This window comes from Lissotriton vulgaris, chromosome 2_1, assembly GCF_964263255.1.
Source record: "Lissotriton vulgaris chromosome 2_1, aLisVul1.2, whole genome shotgun sequence".
Lineage (NCBI taxonomy): Eukaryota > Metazoa > Chordata > Amphibia > Caudata > Salamandridae > Lissotriton > Lissotriton vulgaris.
This window is the reverse complement of record NC_141687.1, coordinates 1,246,592,547-1,246,610,403: the sequence shown is the minus strand read 5'-3', so window position 1 is coordinate 1,246,610,403 and position 17,857 is coordinate 1,246,592,547. Positions and strand designations below refer to the sequence as shown.

Here is a 17,857-nt window from a genome sequence, read left to right as displayed (position 1 = left end):
GGGAAGCATTGAGAAACAAGGCTCTCTTTCGGCTTGGCACTAAAACGGGGCAAAAAGAAGCTCTGTTTGGAGACTTTAAGATGGCTAAAAGAGTCGAGTGGGAAGGGAGAAGGAAAAAACATTCCCTGGAGATTGCATAGTTCTGACATTCAGAACGCCACAACTGACACAAGAGATTCGGTCCAGACTTGACAATGATTGCATTTCGACCAGGGACATTAATGTATTACAGCTCGGATATTTTTAACCTCCACCAAGCCGGATGCAGATGTACCCCCGGCCGAGAGGTCCTTACGGTGTCCCAATATACATATTTAGTTTTTCCACGCAGAATAGATTTGATATATTGCTCACTCTAGAAGATATTGATTGACTTGATATCCCGGGTAATTGCACACCTCCAAATAGGGTGGAGGTGATGCACAATATTACATCTGAATTGATCCTACATGTCTCGATGGAACTCCCTCCCGCCGATACAAACATAATAAACAACACAAACATCCCTGTTCCCTGTTACAAACCTAGGCCACTTATCAATCACCACACTAGTTCAGATACTGGTAAACTTAGCACGGAGTCTAACAATCAAGGTCAGGGAGGAATGCGGCAGGCTTGCACGCTAAACTTTCTAACACCGCATTTATAGACTTTGTAGAAGCTTTTGATTTATTATGTTTTCAGTAAACCTGTGTAGAAGGCATGCTGCACATTATTGGTTATAAAACATTTCACACACCAGCGTCATCATCCAGTCGTGGGAGGAAGAAGGGATGTCTATGTATTTGTTTCTCAAAGGGTGAATGTCATAAAATTAGATTTTACGGTCTCAAACTTACTTACTACTTACACTTTCTACCAGGTACTGAAATTATATATCGACAGCACACACTGTACCCCTCTTCGGAACTGTTATAACAACTTTCCGAAAGATCAGGCAGGGGTGGTTTGGAGACACCTACAGAAGGAAATGAACATTATGCAGATGAAGATACATACGGATATCTGTGTAATCTGGTGAGGGGATTTTAACTCTGTATTGTGTACTCATGATGATAGAGGTATTTGTGGTCTAATGTCTGATGATGGGAAAGATGTTACCCACTTCTTACATTCTCCATTTGGGGACCAATTAAACACTATTAAATACTCCGCTGATTTGGGTTTTGCTAACGAACTACGTTTGCCCCAATATCATTTAGCTGTACCTTTAACGGACAAGGAATGCATTCTATTATTGACTACATATTAGTATCCAATAGATATGCAAGCAGAATACATAATTTTAAAACTCACACTGTCGCCTTTAGTGACCATTTCCCTATCAGTGTCAATGTAGATCTTCCTTCTAATGTGTTAAATATAAAAAAAAACATTCCGAACACCCAGTGCAGGACATCACCCTGAAAAAACTTAATGGATATTCAATTAAGTGGACCAGAACAGACCAACTGGCACTAACTAAGACTCTCCTAACCGACTGCGAACTTGATTTTGCAATTTGTCTTGATGAGACTGCTACAGTCCACGACATTTTTTATTCCTTTTTGATTATATCATTAGAGATAAAGAGGAATCTATTAGTAGAACACAACAAACCATATAGTAAGAAGACGGGCTGGTTTGATACCAACTGTTCCAAAGCCCATGCAGCACTGAAAAATGCATTAAAGAAACCAACTAGAGATGAATCTGAAATCAAGATGGCCAGAAAGGCATATAGATCCGCACTTAAAGTGCGTAAGAAGGCTATTAGATCAGAAGCACGGTGAGCCATTCAAATAGCCTCTAAATTAAAGGATATCACAGGCTTATGGAAAGCTGTAAATGCCACTTTCCTGGCTCACATTAACCAACCCAGTATTGAGATATGTATTAGTGAAGGTCAATGGGTGACTCGTTGCTCAAAATTATATAGTGAAAGTGATAAAGATACTTCTTGTAATGACCCGGGAGCTCAGCCAGGGAATTGTCTCCCAATTAACATCGATTTTACTGTGGATGAAGTCATACTTGAAATTAAAGCAAGTGCGGGAGGTAAAGCCCCTGGCCCTGACAGAGTCCCTGTGGATTTATATCAAACCATTCTCTTCCTCTGGGGTCCACTATTGTCTGTTTTAAAAATATGCTGTAAGCAGGATTTTATTCCCACATGGTCTGAGTCAATTCTCGTACCTATTTTCAAAAAGGGTGTTCGTAACCATCCAGTATGCGACAGACCAATTTCACATTTGCATTCTTTTGTGAAAGTGGCTGGGCGAATTGTATTAAATAGATTGCAGACATAGGCTGGGGATATGGGTGTAATCACGGAACTGCAATACGGATTCCGTCAAGTATTAGGCACTATCGAACAAGGTCTAAATTTGAATCTAATTTGGGGCAAATGCACGAAAGGGAAAGGCAGAAACCTTTTTCTGGCATATGTCGATCTGAGTTCGGCATTCAATTGCATTAGCCATATTAAACTCTGGAACATCTTATTTATTTATTTATTTATTTGCTGGTTTTTATAGCACTATGAATAGACTCCCAGAGGAGTATCTCCACGCTTATGACAGCCGGCCTAAGAAGCTATAGAGGTAGCAAGATATCTAAAATGTATTTATTCAGGATGAAGTCTGAAGAAAGGGAAATTAGCTAAAATGAGCTAAACAGAAACGTTTTCAGGTTCTTTCTGAAACGAAGATGGTTAGAACATTGTCTCAATGACAATGGAATCATATTCCAACAATTGGGACCCACCACAGACAAGGCCCTGCCGCCTAGCCTGGTTTTACTGATCTTGGGTACATTTAATAGCAGCTGTTCACTGGACCTAAGGGTACGGGCAGGAACATATGGGACACATTTTTTTGACAAATATTCAGGTCCTAATTCATGAAGACTTTTATGAATAGTACAGCAGGTCTTGAACTTTACTCGTAAACGTATGGGCAGCCAATGAAGTTTACGCAATAGAGGTTTAGATGGAGATCTGGGGGGTGCATTAAGCACCAGCCTGGCTGCTGTGTTCTGTACTACCTGCAGACGATCTAAAACCTCTTCATTAGCTCCTGCTAGAAGACCATTACAGTAATCTAGACGGCTGATCACCAAAGCCTGAACTAGAGTTCTTCTGTGGGAGTCAGGGAGAAAAGGGAATATCCTGCGGAGGAGACCTATCAAGTGGAAACATGATCCTACAGTGACGTTAACATGCTGTTTCATGGTCAACTCCGGTTCCAGACGTACCCCCAAATTCTTAATTATTGATTTGGGTTCAGGGACTGGGCCTAGGTCTAGAGGCCACCAGTCAGGAGACCATTGGATCCTGGCTTTACCGAAGAGCATCACCTCGGTCTTCCCAACATTGCATTGGAGAAAGCTGGAAGACATCCATCGCGCTACTGCCTTCATCCCATCAGAGAAAGATTGTATAATCTCAGGGGTAAGATGTTTAAAGGGGAGGAGTAGCTGCGTATCATCAGCGTAGGACACTGGACAGAAGCCAAAGGTTCTGGTTATTTCTGCCAAGGGGGCCACATCTTAGAGGCCCTGGGTGTGGAAAACCAACTTGTCAATTTCCTAAGGCAATTAAATCAAGACGCACAGGCCAGTGTCAGATATTTAAAAACAGGCGAGCGTAGTTACAAATTCCCTGTCAGGAAGGGGGTAAGGCAGGGGTGTGTGCTAGCCCCTTTCCTTTTTACACTGTATATAAATAGTCTAAGCACAGTACTGTCTAGGGAATGTCAGGATTCCTCCTGCATTGGCAATCATCATATTTCAGCATTATTATACGCGGACGATGCGTCGTCATAGGATTGAAGAGAGTTGTTTCTAGCTTTGTAACTTTTATGTCAAATCCAGCACTAAATGTAAATATTACTAAAACATATGTTATGAAGTGTGGTAACAACATTGTAAAATGCCAGGATATTTTTATCTATAAACAAAGCCGTGAAAAAGGGTCCGAGGGAATCTTTAATGAGCCCTCCAAGAAACTAATGTCAACACAAACAAGGTAACTGTGGGCCTAAACGCTCTAATAGTTAAGCCCTATCAAACCAAGGCCTCCTAAAGGGTTTTCTAAACGTGTGGGAATATAATTAGATCCAAACACAACGGGATACCTTCAATAGTATGAAAAATACCCATCAGTTACCATCCGGTACCGCCCTAGTCATCATATGGGACCTTCCACACAATGAAAAGTAAACCACGCAGTCATCTGCGACCATGCGGAGGTGGAAACCCCAAAGAAAGGATAATGTATTGAGCGTGTACCAGCTAACTGAAATGGCAATGTATAAGTGTGTGGGAGTGAAAAAAGTGTGAAGGGAGTGAAAATTGGAGAGCTGGGAGGAAAAATAGGAATTTATTAAGTATCTCTCAAGCTTCCAAAACCAGTGCAAATACGGTGCACAGTCAAAATATCGAGTCCCTAATATCGACCTACCATAATATCCAGTTGTAAATATCGAAGGTGAAGAATATCGAGGTCAAGAATATCGTTGGACAGAATATCGACCCTAAGGTAAGTAATATCGAATTTTTTTATATCGATGTAAGTAATATCGAAGTTAGTAATATCGATATGAATTATATTGATGTCACTAATTTCGATGTTACTAATATCGATAATTGTTTGTTGTTATGTATTTTATTATGTATTTTATATGTATGTGTTATATGTGTTTGTTAAGTAGTTTATTTGTTTTAAATTATATGTGTACTATTTATTATATATTAAAAATGTTATTTTTAATTTAATTTCATGTTTTAGTACTGGAGCGGGTTGTGGGTTTATAGGGGAATAGGGCGGGAAGTAATTTATTATATTAAATTATTTGTATATTTTTAGTAATTGTAAATTAATTTTAATTAATTTTTGTGTTTAAGTTCTGTAGCGGGTTGTGGGGTTATAGGGGAATAGGGTGGGAAGTAATTTCATTGTAATTAAGTAATTATTTATTTTTGATAGGTATTGATAAATATTGTATTTCTAATTAATTATTAATTGGTAATTAATTAATTTAATTGGTAATTATTTTTTTTAATTGTTTATTAAGGTTTGTAATTGGTAATTACATTTTTTAATTGGCAATAGTTTTTTGTAATTTGTAATTAAGGTTTGTCATTGGTAATTACAATTTTTAATTGATAATTAATTTTTTTAATTGGTAATTAATTTTTTGTAATTGGTAAATAATAATTTTTATTGTTAATTAATTTTTATTAATTGGACATTTATATTATTAATTTGTAAATAATTTTTAATAAAAAATAATTTTTATTCAAAAGTAAATGTACTGTTTACCATTTTTTAATTGTTAATCAATTTTTCATGATGAATGTTTTTTGTTTAGAAAAATATTTTAGTGTTGAATATTATTTGGTTATTTATATTTATTAATTAATATTTATTGGTATTTATTCATTTATTGTTAAATAATTTTTTAATTGTAATTATGTTTTCAGAAATTATCAATGGGGATTAGCAAATGATGTAGTTATTTAAAAATAAATATTTTAATTATTTTATGTAGAACAATTATTTATAAGTTTGTTATATTTAATTTCTACACTATCCAATGCTTTCCCTACTGTTGCACTCTCTGGAGTGGGAATAGTAATTTTTACTCCTACGCTATCCAACGCTTTCCTTACTGTTGCATTCTCTGGAGTGGGAATAGTAATTTTGACCCAACGCCAGTATTTTGTAAGCTTCGTAATTTCATAGCGCTATTATCCCACAGCGCTTACATTGCTTTGACTGCATTGTTGTGTGTGATTTCCCCCGGCGCCCTGCTCTGACCTCCCCTCCATTTTGACCCTGCTGTTGTTGTGTTCCCCTGAGCCCGCCACGCCTCCCAGCTGAGCCGCCCTCCCACAAGCACTGAAAAGCATTCCCCAAACCTCACAGCCCTGTGATTCACTCGCTGCTTCCGCCCTGAGTGATCGCTCCCCTCGCTGCTCCTCACAGCGTGGTATCGTATTGCTGTACTGTAAGCAAGTGGTGATATCTGCATAGCGCATTGTAGCCAAGTTGTAATAGTTGCATAGCGCCAGTATTTTGTAAGCTTCGTAATTTCATAGCGCTATTATCCCACAGCGCTTACATTGCTTTGACTGCATTGTTGTGTGTGATTTCCCCCGGCGCCCTGCTCTGACCTCCCCTCCATTTTGACCCTGCTGTTGTTGTGTTCCCCTGAGCCCGCCACGCCTCCCAGCTGAGCCGCCCTCCCACAAGCACTGAAAAGCATTCCCCAAACCTCACAGCCCTGTGATTCACTCGCTGCTTCCGCCCTGAGTGATCGCTCCCCTCGCTGCTCCTCACAGCGTGGTATCGTATTGCTGTACTGTAAGCAAGTGGTGATATCTGCATAGCGCATTGTAGCCAAGTTGTAATAGTTGCATAGCGCCAGTATTTTGTAAGCTTCGTAATTTCATAGCGCTATTATCCCACAGCGCTTACATTGCTTTGACTGCATTGTTGTGTGTGATTTCCCCCGGCGCCCTGCTCTGACCTCCCCTCCATTTTGACCCTGCTGTTGTTGTGTTCCCCTGAGCCCGCCACGCCTCCCAGCTGAGCCGCCCTCCCACAAGCACTGAAAAGCATTCCCCAAACCTCACAGCCCTGTGATTCACTCGCTGCTTCCGCCCTGAGTGATCGCTCCCCTCGCTGCTCCTCACAGCGTGGTATCGTATTGCTGTACTGTAAGCAAGTGGTGATATCTGCATAGCGCATTGTAGCCAAGTTGTAATAGTTGCATAGCGCCAGTATTTTGTAAGCTTCGTAATTTCATAGCGCTATTATCCCACAGCGCTTACATTGCTTTGACTGCATTGTTGTGTGTGATTTCCCCCGGCGCCCTGCTCTGACCTCCCCTCCATTTTGACCCTGCTGTTGTTGTGTTCCCCTGAGCCCGCCACGCCTCCCAGCTGAGCCGCCCTCCCACAAGCACTGAAAAGCATTCCCCAAACCTCACAGCCCTGTGATTCACTCGCTGCTTCCGCCCTGAGTGATCGCTCCCCTCGCTGCTCCTCACAGCGTGGTATCGTATTGCTGTACTGTAAGCAAGTGGTGATATCTGCATAGCGCATTGTAGCCAAGTTGTAATAGTTGCATAGCGCCAGTATTTTGTAAGCTTCGTAATTTCATAGCGCTATTATCCCACAGCGCTTACATTGCTTTGACTGCATTGTTGTGTGTGATTTCCCCCGGCGCCCTGCTCTGACCTCCCCTCCATTTTGACCCTGCTGTTGTTGTGTTCCCCTGAGCCCGCCACGCCTCCCAGCTGAGCCGCCCTCGCCCCTCCCCCTCCACCATCCATATATGACAGTTCTTCCCGCGCGCAGCGTTCACGCGCAGCGACCGCGCCCAACCCGCGCCGAAGGTGCGCCAAAGGTAAGCCCGTCTACGCCCGTCCGCGCCTGGACCGCGCCCAGCGCCAGACTCCCTGCCCCTCGCGCTGCCCAACCCCCCCGCGTTACCTACGATGCCGCCACCCTCCTAGCCCTTAACCCCGGTCGCGCCCCCAACTGCGTCCAAGCCGCTCCTGGACACACCCATGGACCGTTCTCCTGCTTCTCCTGCAAATTTAGCGGCACCGACAACATCCCCGCTACGACCACACCACAGATTCCCGACCCCAACCACCTAGAATGCATCCTTCTCAACACCCGCTCGGTCCACAGGCACGCCATTGACCTTTGGAACCTACTAGACACCATCTCTCCTGACGTCGCCTTCCTAACAGAAACATGGATGAACGCTTCCTCCGCCCCTGACATCGCCATCGCTATCCCTGATGACTATAAGATCACACGCAAGGACCGCACCGACCATACAGGAGGTGGAATAGCTATCGTCCATAAGAAAACAATCCGCATCTCAACCAGCTCTGATGCCAACCTCGCCAACTCCGAACACCTTCACTTCCAGATCCACATCGACCCCAAGACCACACTCAGAGGCACCCTCCTCTACAGACCACCAGGACCCCGCGCAAAATTCAGTGAAGACATCACGGACTTCATCACCCCACACGCGCTCCCCTCCAAAGACTACATCCTTCTGGGAGACCTCAACTTTCACCTTGAAAAGATCAACGACCTCAACACCGCCACCCTCTTAGACAACCTCGCCAACCTCGGACTTAAACAACTGGTCACTTCCCCCACCCACATCGCAGGCCACACTCTCGACCCCATCTTCACCTCCAGCAACCATGTCTCCTTCAGCCACACTACAGATCTCCTCTGGACTGACCACAGCTGCGTTCACTTCACCTACAACAAGCCGAAACCCATCATCCACCTCCAACCAACTCTACGAAGAAACTGGAACAAAATCACCACAGAGCAGATCTCCACATCACTCCTTCAAACCTCCCCAGCCCTCTCTTCTAACGCCAACGAAGCCGCCTCCAACCTCACCCTTTGGTTATCCAACACCGCCGACACCTTAGCACCACTGAAAAAACGTCAACACAAACTTGGCACCAAGAAGGCCTCATGGTTCAACGACGACCTCAAGAAATCCAAGAAACTTTGCCGCTCCCTTGAAAAGGCCTGGAAAAAAGACCCATCCACCAGCAACAAGGACGCCTTCAAAAGCGCCATCCGTACTCACCACCAACTGATCCGAAAAGCCAAGAAAACAGCATTCAAAGATCGACTTGACAACAACGCCCACAACAGCAAGGAACTGTTCAACATCGTCAAGGAATTTTCCAACCCCTCGGCCAACTCCAACGACATCACCCCCTCTCAAACCCTCTGCGATTCCCTAGCCTCTTTTTTCCACAACAAGATTGCTGACATCCACAACAGCTTTGACAACCAACCCGGAGACCAACCCACCCTACCATCAACTGACCATCTTCCCCCCGTTAACACCATTAGCGCCTGGAACCCAATCTCCACTGAGGACACCATCCGCCTGATGAATTCCATCCACTCTGGATCCCCCACAGACCCATGCCCCCACCACATCTTCAACAAAGCTGACTCCGTCATAGCTCCGCACCTCCGAGACGTCATCAACTGCTCCTTCAACTCCGCTACCTTCCCAGAAGTTTGGAAACACGCCGAACTCACCGCCCTTCTGAAAAAACCAACAGCAGACCCCACCGAACTCAAAAACTACCGCCCCATCTCGCTTCTTCCATTCCCGGCCAAAGTCATCGAGAAAGCTGTCAACAACCAGCTCGCCGCCTTCCTCGAAGCCAACAAATCACTCGACCCCTCACAATCCGGCTTCCGAGCCAAACACAGCACTGAGACCGCCCTCATCGCAGCAACAGACGACATTCGAACTCTACTGGACAATGGAGACACAGTCGCCCTCATCCTCCTCGACCTCTCTGCAGCCTTCGACACAGTCTGCCACAGCACCCTTTTACAACGCCTCAGAAACATCGGAATCCAAGGAAAGGCACTGGAATGGATCACCTCGTTCCTCACCGGAAGAACCCAGAGAGTCCGCCTCCCACCATTCAAGTCCGAGACCTCTGAAATCATCTGCGGCGTTCCACAAGGATCCTCACTCAGCCCCACCCTCTTCAACGTATACATGAGCCCCCTCGCGGCCATCGCCCGCCAACACAACCTCAACATCATCTCTTACGCGGATGACACTCAACTGATCCTATCTCTCACCAAAGACCCCAGCACCGCTAAAACTAACCTACACGAAGGAATGAAAGAAGTCGCCGAATGGATGAAACAAAGCCGTCTGAAACTGAACTCAGACAAAACAGAAGTCCTCATCTTAGGTAAATCCCCCTCTGCATGGGACGACTCCTGGTGGCCGGAAGCCCTCGGAAATGCACCCATCCCGACAGACCACGCACGGAACCTTGGCGTCATCCTGGATTCTTCACTCTCAATGAACAGACAAGTCAGCGCCGTATCCTCTTCCTGCTTTAACATTCTTCGCATGCTCAGAAAAACATTTCGCTGGATCCCCTCCGAAACAAGGAAAACAGTCACCCACGCTCTAGTCACGAGCCGTCTGGACTACGGAAACACCCTCTACGCAGGTACCACCGCTAAACTCCAGAAGAAACTACAACGAATCCAAAACGCCTCAGCCAGGCTCATATTAGACATCCCACGCAACGAACACATCTCTGGTCACCTTAAAGACCTCCACTGGCTACCCGTCAATAAGAGGATCACTTTCCGACTGCTTACCCACGCACACAAATCACTCTACGACATCGGACCAGATTGCCTCAACTCTCGACTGTCCTTCTACACCCCCTCCCGCCAACTTCGCTCTTCCAGCCAAGCCCTCGCCACTGTACCTCGCATCAACAAGACCACCATGGGAGGCAGATCCTTCTCATACCTGGCTGCCAAAACATGGAACTCACTCCCCGCTTACCTTCGCCTCACCCAGAATCACCTAGCGTTCAGAAAGCAGCTTAAAACGTGGATATTTGACAAATAATCCACCTCCCCTTCCTAAGTGCCTTGAAACCCTCTGGGTATGTAGTGCGCTATATAAATGTTTTGACTTGACTTGACTTGACTCCCTACTGTTGCACTCTCTGGAGTTGGAACAGTAATTTTTACCCCTACGCTATCCAACGCTTTCCCTACTGTTGCACTATCTGGAGTGGAAATAGTAATTTTTACTCCTACGCTATCCAATGTTTTCCCTACTGTTGCACTCTCTGGAGTGGGAATGGTAATTTTAACCCCTACGCTATCCAATGCTTTCCCTACTGTTGGACTCTCTGGAGTGGGAATAGTAATTTTTAACCCTACACTATTCAGTGCTTTCCCTACTGTTGGACTCTCTGGAGTGGGAATAGTAATTTTTACCCCTACGATATCCAACGCTTTCCCTACTGTTGCACTCTCTGGAGTGGGAATAGTAATTTTTACCCCTACGCTATCCAACGCTTTCTGTACTGTTGCATTCTCTGGATTGGGAATAGTAATTTATGCCCCTACGCTATCCAAAGCTTTCCCTACTGTTGCACTCGCTGGAGTGAGAATAGTAATTTGTACCCCTACGCTATCCAACATTTTCGCTACTGTTACACTCTCTGGAGTGGGAATAGTAAGTTTTTAACCTGTACGCTATCCAACGCTTTCTCTACTGTTGCACTCTCTGGAGTGGGAATAGTAATCTTTACTCTTAAGCTATCCAACGTTATATATATTTAACTTTAAAACTATTAAAAGTATATTTAATTTTTTATATTTTTTACATTTTATTTATGTTATTGTTTTTTGTTTGTAAATGTATTTGTAATTTATATTTTTTATTAATTTATAAATTAGTAAAATAATTATTACAACTTATTGTTCAGTACATATATATATTATATATTTACTGTATATATTTAATTAATGTATTATTATTATATATGTATTATTTATTAATTTTAAACATTATTAGATACTTTTAACTAGGTAGATTTTATTTATTGGTGTTATTTACTTTATTTTACATTTATATTTAAAAAATTTAAATAACGATATTTTTAACATCTATATTATATTTTTGATATTTTTGTACTTACCATGTTGTAGATAGGATGTCGATATTCTTGCCTTCGATATTTTTGACTCGATATTCCTGTAGATCGATATTTTGTAGGTCGATATTTTGTCAGTGATCCTGCAAATACATAGTAGTTTTAACAAATAGCTACTATATCAATAGGTCAACATGTTTCAGCAGTCTTAGGACCCATAGAGGTGTCTGCTGCTTTCATCAGGACCATGATTTACTACTGCCAGAGATGAAAGGGTAAAAAACAAAATGATATCACCTGTAGGTTCTAGGTGTACAATACGCCTCACCTGGCTGCGGCTCAGGTAGGTGAAGCACCGCTCTGACGGCCCAGAGGGACGCCCGGAGTACCAACGGTCAGAGCGGTGCTTCACCTACATGAGCCGCTGCCAGGTGAGGCGTAGTACTTTCCTCCTACCAAAAAGGAGGATTATTGTACACCTAGAACCTACAAGTGATATCATTTTGTTTTTTACCCTTTCATCACTGGCAGTAGTAAATCATGGTCCTGACGAAAGCAGCGGACAACTCTATGGGTCCTAAGACTTCTGAAACATGTTGACCTATTGATATAGTAGCTATTTGTTAAAACTACTATGTATTTGCACTGGTTTTTACGGGTTGGAAGCTTGAGAGGTACTTAATAAATTCCTTTTTTTCCTCCTAGTTCTCAATTTTAACTACCTTCACACTTTTTTCACTCCCACACACTTATGCACTGCCATTTCAGTTATCTGGTACGCGCTCAATACATTATCCTTTCTTTGGGACTTCCACCTCCGCATGGTCGCAGATGACTGCGTGGTTTACTTTTCATTGTGTGGAAGGTCCCATATGATGACTAGGGAGGTACCGAATGGTAACTGATGGGTATTTTTCATACTATTAAAGGTATCCCATTGTGTTTGGATCTAATTATATTCCCACACGTTTAGAAAACCCTTTAGGAGGCCTTGGTCGGATAGGGCTTAACTATTAGAGCGTTTAGACCCACAGTTACCTTGTTTGCGTTGACAGGATATTTTTATCAACAATAATAAGGTCGAATTTACCAATTGCGTCTCATATTTGGGAATTGCCTTCGAAAAAAGGGGCTCTTGGGCAAACGCCATAACATCAAGAAAACTGCTATTTGCAAAAGCTACTGTAGCATTGGTGAATTTTGCCAGAAAACTGGGAAGGAAAACTACCTATTATTCATTTGATTAAAATATATAAAGCCAAATGTATCTCCACAGCCATGTGTGGAACCGGAATCTGGGGCTGCGCTGATGTACAATCTTTACAGTTAGTCAAGAATGTTTTTTGAGATACCTATTAGCGGTCCCCAACAGTACAGCAACATATATTTGTCATGCGGAACTCGGACTTCTGTATATACCAGTTTAATTAGAATTCAGCCGATCCTACTAAGGCATAAGATATGGCCTGGCTCACTACCGGTTTTAACCGCGATGTAATACATGACTGTCAAGTTGCAACGGTTGACTCGTATTCCATGGCTTAATTACATCAAAAAAGTTATGGCCGACCTGGGATACCCTAGAATATTTTTCCATCCCGGCCTGCATTTCTTTAATTTCAAGGAAATCCGGAAATACCTAAAGATTGCTTGTATAGCCAATCTGGAGACTATTAGATTCTCTACTAACATAATCAAACCATCGGTTAGAGAGAACCAATTGCTACTAATACAGTCAGGGGTGCAACCATATTTAACAATCGCAAAGGGAGGCTATGACAGGATGTTGTTGACTAGATTTCACTTAGGCAATTTTTATAGATTGATATTGTTTCCAAATATGAATGATTGGTCTTGTTTTTATGCTCCTGTCCATGTGATGACATATGGACCCAGTCAACTATACATTCCCTGTATTTCTGCACATTTTATATCTTACTTCGGAAAAGATGGATTCTGCCAATATTAAGGAAGTTAGGCCTGAGACAATGTCGTCCTGCCTTTTTTATGAAGTATTTATTCCTCATTTAACTAAAAACATGAAGGGCGTGATCAGAAGCAGAAAAACAATGTAATTTTAATCTATGATGCTTATTTGTATCCAGTATGGCTGTATCTTCAGATTTAGCATGCTTACGGACGTGTAAAATATGATGTCAACTTTTATGTATTGTGCTTTTATAATTTGATTGTTTAAATCGAATAAAGATTATTTTGATTTGATTTTGATTAAAGCACAAGTTATCACCAGAAACCTTAAATGGTTAAGTTGGACCTAAATGCATGGTTCGCTGTTATGATTCATACCTGCTTGTATTGTTTTGTACATTTACACATTTGTACATAGTAGATAGTAGATTTTGAAGAAGAAATACAATTAAACTCATCCTGGCAGGAATCTTTAAAGTTCTGCTTTAAATTCTCTGAAAATAATACGCAGATTCAGTAATAAACATGCAGCTTAATGTTGATCTAGGATTTAGGGTTACACTGTGAGGCATAGCAAGTGGGACAGCCAGAAACACACGTTTTACCACATTTCAGGGCATTGTTACCTGATCTGTTTTTATTTTTGATATTCTGTTACAGAGTTTCCATGGTTCAAGGGACCTGTGGTGCAAAACCTCAAAACTTTAGAGGATGATTATAGTAAATATATCTTAAAATAGAACGCCTTTAAATGTTGCATGTCGACTACCTTGAAGTACATTGAAGTTAAATATTTAATCGAAGTACGTATATGTACAATTAAGAGTAGTAAAACTATATTGACTTACCTTCATAATATTTCAGTGCTGGCTATTTTGGCACCACAATGTTTTTCTAGGTGATATTCTGGTGGATTACCCCTCTGAAAAAGCAGCCGGTGTGCATTCTTAATACATCTACCATTTCTTTTTCTTTTTCAGGGCACGCAGCGAAAGGTACTTTGAATTTCCTCTGCTGGAGAGATACCTGACCTGTAAACAGCGCACCCATTACCTCGTGGCTTGCTATTTTGTGAGGAATCTCTCTTTGCTGCTTTTCACTGTTGCTACCTGTCTCTACCTGGGACACTTCCATATGACCATTTTTTACCAAGATGAATTTGCCTGCTTCATAAAAACTGGACTACTTAAGGATGAAACGGAGGTGCCAGACTTAATCAATTGCAAGCTAGTTTCACTGTCCATATTCCAGATAATCAGCATAGCCACCGGCGTTGTCTATGTCCTGTTAGCGCCTGTGATAATCTACAACTTGGTTCGACTCTGTACGTGGGACAAGCGCTTCTTGTGGGTCTATGAGATGCTACCAGCCTTTGACCTGCTCAGTAAGCAAATGCTTGGCTGTCCTGTCAACGACCTGAATATCATCCTTCTTTTTCTCCGTGCCAATATTTCAGAACTCAAGTCTTTTAGCCGCTTGACGGTATTGTGTACCTTGAAGGACACCGCCTCTGCTGACCAAAACATTGACACAGTGGTGGATTTCATGACTCTCCTAGCCGGCATGGACACAACCAAACCTAAACTCATGGACGGAGCGCTTGATACCGCAGAATCAGACGGCACACATCTGGATGGGATTTAGAAAATTTGCCATGAGAGACAAGGGGCATGAATTAGCGATGGGTAGAACCTCAAATAGTGCTTAAAGGTGCTAGTGAGTGAATAGAAAAAAACAGTTCTCCTTACCCAGTCGTGCATCACTAACAGTCACCAACCAGAAGCATTCTAGAGTGCTACTTTGTTGAAAGCTGCCGTTTGGATTGAGAGGTATATTGTAACGTCATTCACCTGGTGGCTCCTTTAATCACATGTCCTCCACCAAATTTATAGTATATGGAGGTGATTTCACCTGTGGATTCTTTTGCAAATTGAGCACAGCCATTTTCTACTCAATTCAATATCAGGCCAAGAAAGGGCAGTATTCATAGAGTATGACTTTTGCCCAGCCAAATGCTAATCTTTTTATATAGAGGTATTCATTAACATATCCATGTAACAAAGCTGTAGTAAGGGAATGTTAACTTTAGCAGCAACTGTGTACAGAACATATATGTTTGGGTCATTTACCCTTCTTCATTATACGAATTCAAATGCGGTTCAAAAGTAGTTATTTTGTGATGATCTTTACAATAAATCAGTCCCTAGATTTCTTAACTTTTTAAGTTATGTGTTTAGTGTTTTTATGAAAAACTGCTTTTATAAATTGGAAGGTAACACATAAAAGCTTGAAATGTAACATTTCGAACGGAGTACTCCGTGTCTGAGTAATACTGGAAGGAGGAGCTGGCTGCAGAGACGTTTTAAGGCATGGGCTAAATGGGTAATTGCCCAGGGCCCTCACCTTCCAAAGGCCGCCCTAGGAAAGTGAATGTCCTCTCTATCTCACATCTGCTTATTTCTCCATTTCAGCCTAAAGTAATGTTCAATATTATTTGTCATCATGGGGCTTCGATTAGCAGAAAATGGGCAATACATGCAAATCTGTTCCAGGCAGGGACTCCTATGGTATGTACTACCCAGGGCCTTCATGTTCCTTAAAATGGCACTGGCTGACTGCCCTTTAAACACCTGTACCCAACCATAAAAAGCAGTGGTGTGGAACGTAGGTTTGGGTTGGGCAAATCCAGACCAGTTTCTCCAGATAGATACAATGTATTGAAATTATGTCCCTTTTAGTTAATTGCATGCACATTTGTCCTTTATAGATATCCCAAATGTTTGGCATGGATCTGGCCCTCCTGGACCAGCACTGGACACCTCTGAGCCACTACCAACAACATTCTCACTCTCTATACTACTAATAATTCCTTTGAAAGCGAGGCAGCTTCCACTTACCTGCAGACTATCTAACAACATGCTGGTTTGTTCTGTCCACCCACCTACATACTGATATGTTCTACTTAGAACATAAGTTGCTACTGGCCATAACGTTCGAGTGTCATCCCACATGTCAAGTCCAGAATTTGCTTATAGGTTTCAGGAGCGAACAATGGTGCTTTGGCATATTCTCACAGAAAAGAAAACTAACATAAAACACTTGGAGAAAGTGTGAAAGTCTAGAAAGGGTTCTAGCACTCTTGCATGCAGCCTACATGGAACAAATGGCCTCCCCATAGACGTCTGTGCAATCGTCGTCGGCTTAAGGGAAGGGAGGCTGCCTGCTTCCTGTGTGGAGGAGGTGGATGCGGACCGGGACCCAAAGGTAAGTTACATTTTTTAAAATTTATTTAAAATAACTCCCCTCACCCGCTCCCCCCAACCGCGTGTCGTGCCAGCCGCGACTTTTATAATGTCTCAAAAATTGCCTCATGTACGGTTGTGTGTTCATTCACAAACTGCGATAAGATCTTTGCCCACCGTGGAAATGGTTGAAAACACTGCTTCCAAGATAGGAAAGGGAATTAATTACCCCCACATGTGGTGCAGGAAAAAAAATCCCTGCTGATGAAAAAATACTTTAGTAAAGTGAGCTTTATTTTCCCTGTGCAGAAATCTATACTATGCAAATACTCGCACAGGAGGGATAGGAGTCCACTGCAAATATTTATTTGAATGTTTGAGAACGGAAAAGAATGTAAAAGAAAGTTCACCTGTACTTTTATATTTTTGCCTAAATCAGGTCCAGTATATTTTCTTTTCATGATTCGCACCATGCTTTTTAGGTTTGACTTGATAGTCCCCCTGTTGCTCTAGCTTATGTGACTAACAGAATAAGAGATATTCTTTTGGATACCTTTAGTACACCATCTGCTTGTTCCACTCCTATTGGCTCATGACAAGTGTTCCCTCACCTGTTATGGCCACTGTGAGCAAACGTAATGACACTATGCCCGGCAAGCAGCAAACTCCAACATACTGCAACAGTTGCGGCTGCTACTGGGCAGTAGTCGTGGAGTGGGGAGGGAGTGGGGGGTAAAAATATAAGAAAAAAGGGGAAAAGGCAAAGTACACAAAAAAAACTTACCTTGCTGGCAGCCGCTTTCCTCTGTTCTCATCCTCTTCAGGTTGGCAAACCAGGAAGCACCCAGGCTCCCAATTCCTTTCACCAATAACAAAGCTGCAATACAGCGTTGTGATAGGTCTGAGCACCGTTGTTCGTCGCTCAGCCAGGGAATGGGAGGCAGGGCATGTTTTCCAACAGGCTGAACAATACAGCCCGGTGGAGACCACATGAGGGGTTTGGCTGTCCCGAGACGGCTGGCAAAACCCCTTATACACACTCAGGAGAGTGACACCACTCCTTCCCCTGCTCTGCGGGAAGTACAGCCCCGCCCTCCCGTCTGCACCGGCTGTGCATAGCCAATAATGAAAAAAAAATGGTAATAACATTGTTGTAATAATTTTATTTTTCTTGTGAGGTGACGCTCCTCTGCCTTAGCAGAG

At 42.7% G+C, this 17,857-nt stretch overlaps 1 protein-coding gene across 1 annotated transcript in view; it reads left to right on the top strand.

Moving 5' to 3' along the window:
- The window catches only part of PANX3 (pannexin 3), a 93,852-nt gene extending 78,230 nt beyond the window's left edge, over positions 1 to 15,622 (top strand). The window contains exon 4 of the mRNA XM_086958811.1: positions 14,393 to 15,622. Coding sequence (XP_086814937.1) covers positions 14,393 to 15,056 — 664 coding nt within the window. The 3' untranslated portion in view covers positions 15,057 to 15,622. The remainder of the gene's footprint in view (positions 1 to 14,392) is intronic.
- Positions 15,623 to 17,857: the final 2,235 nt, after the last annotated feature.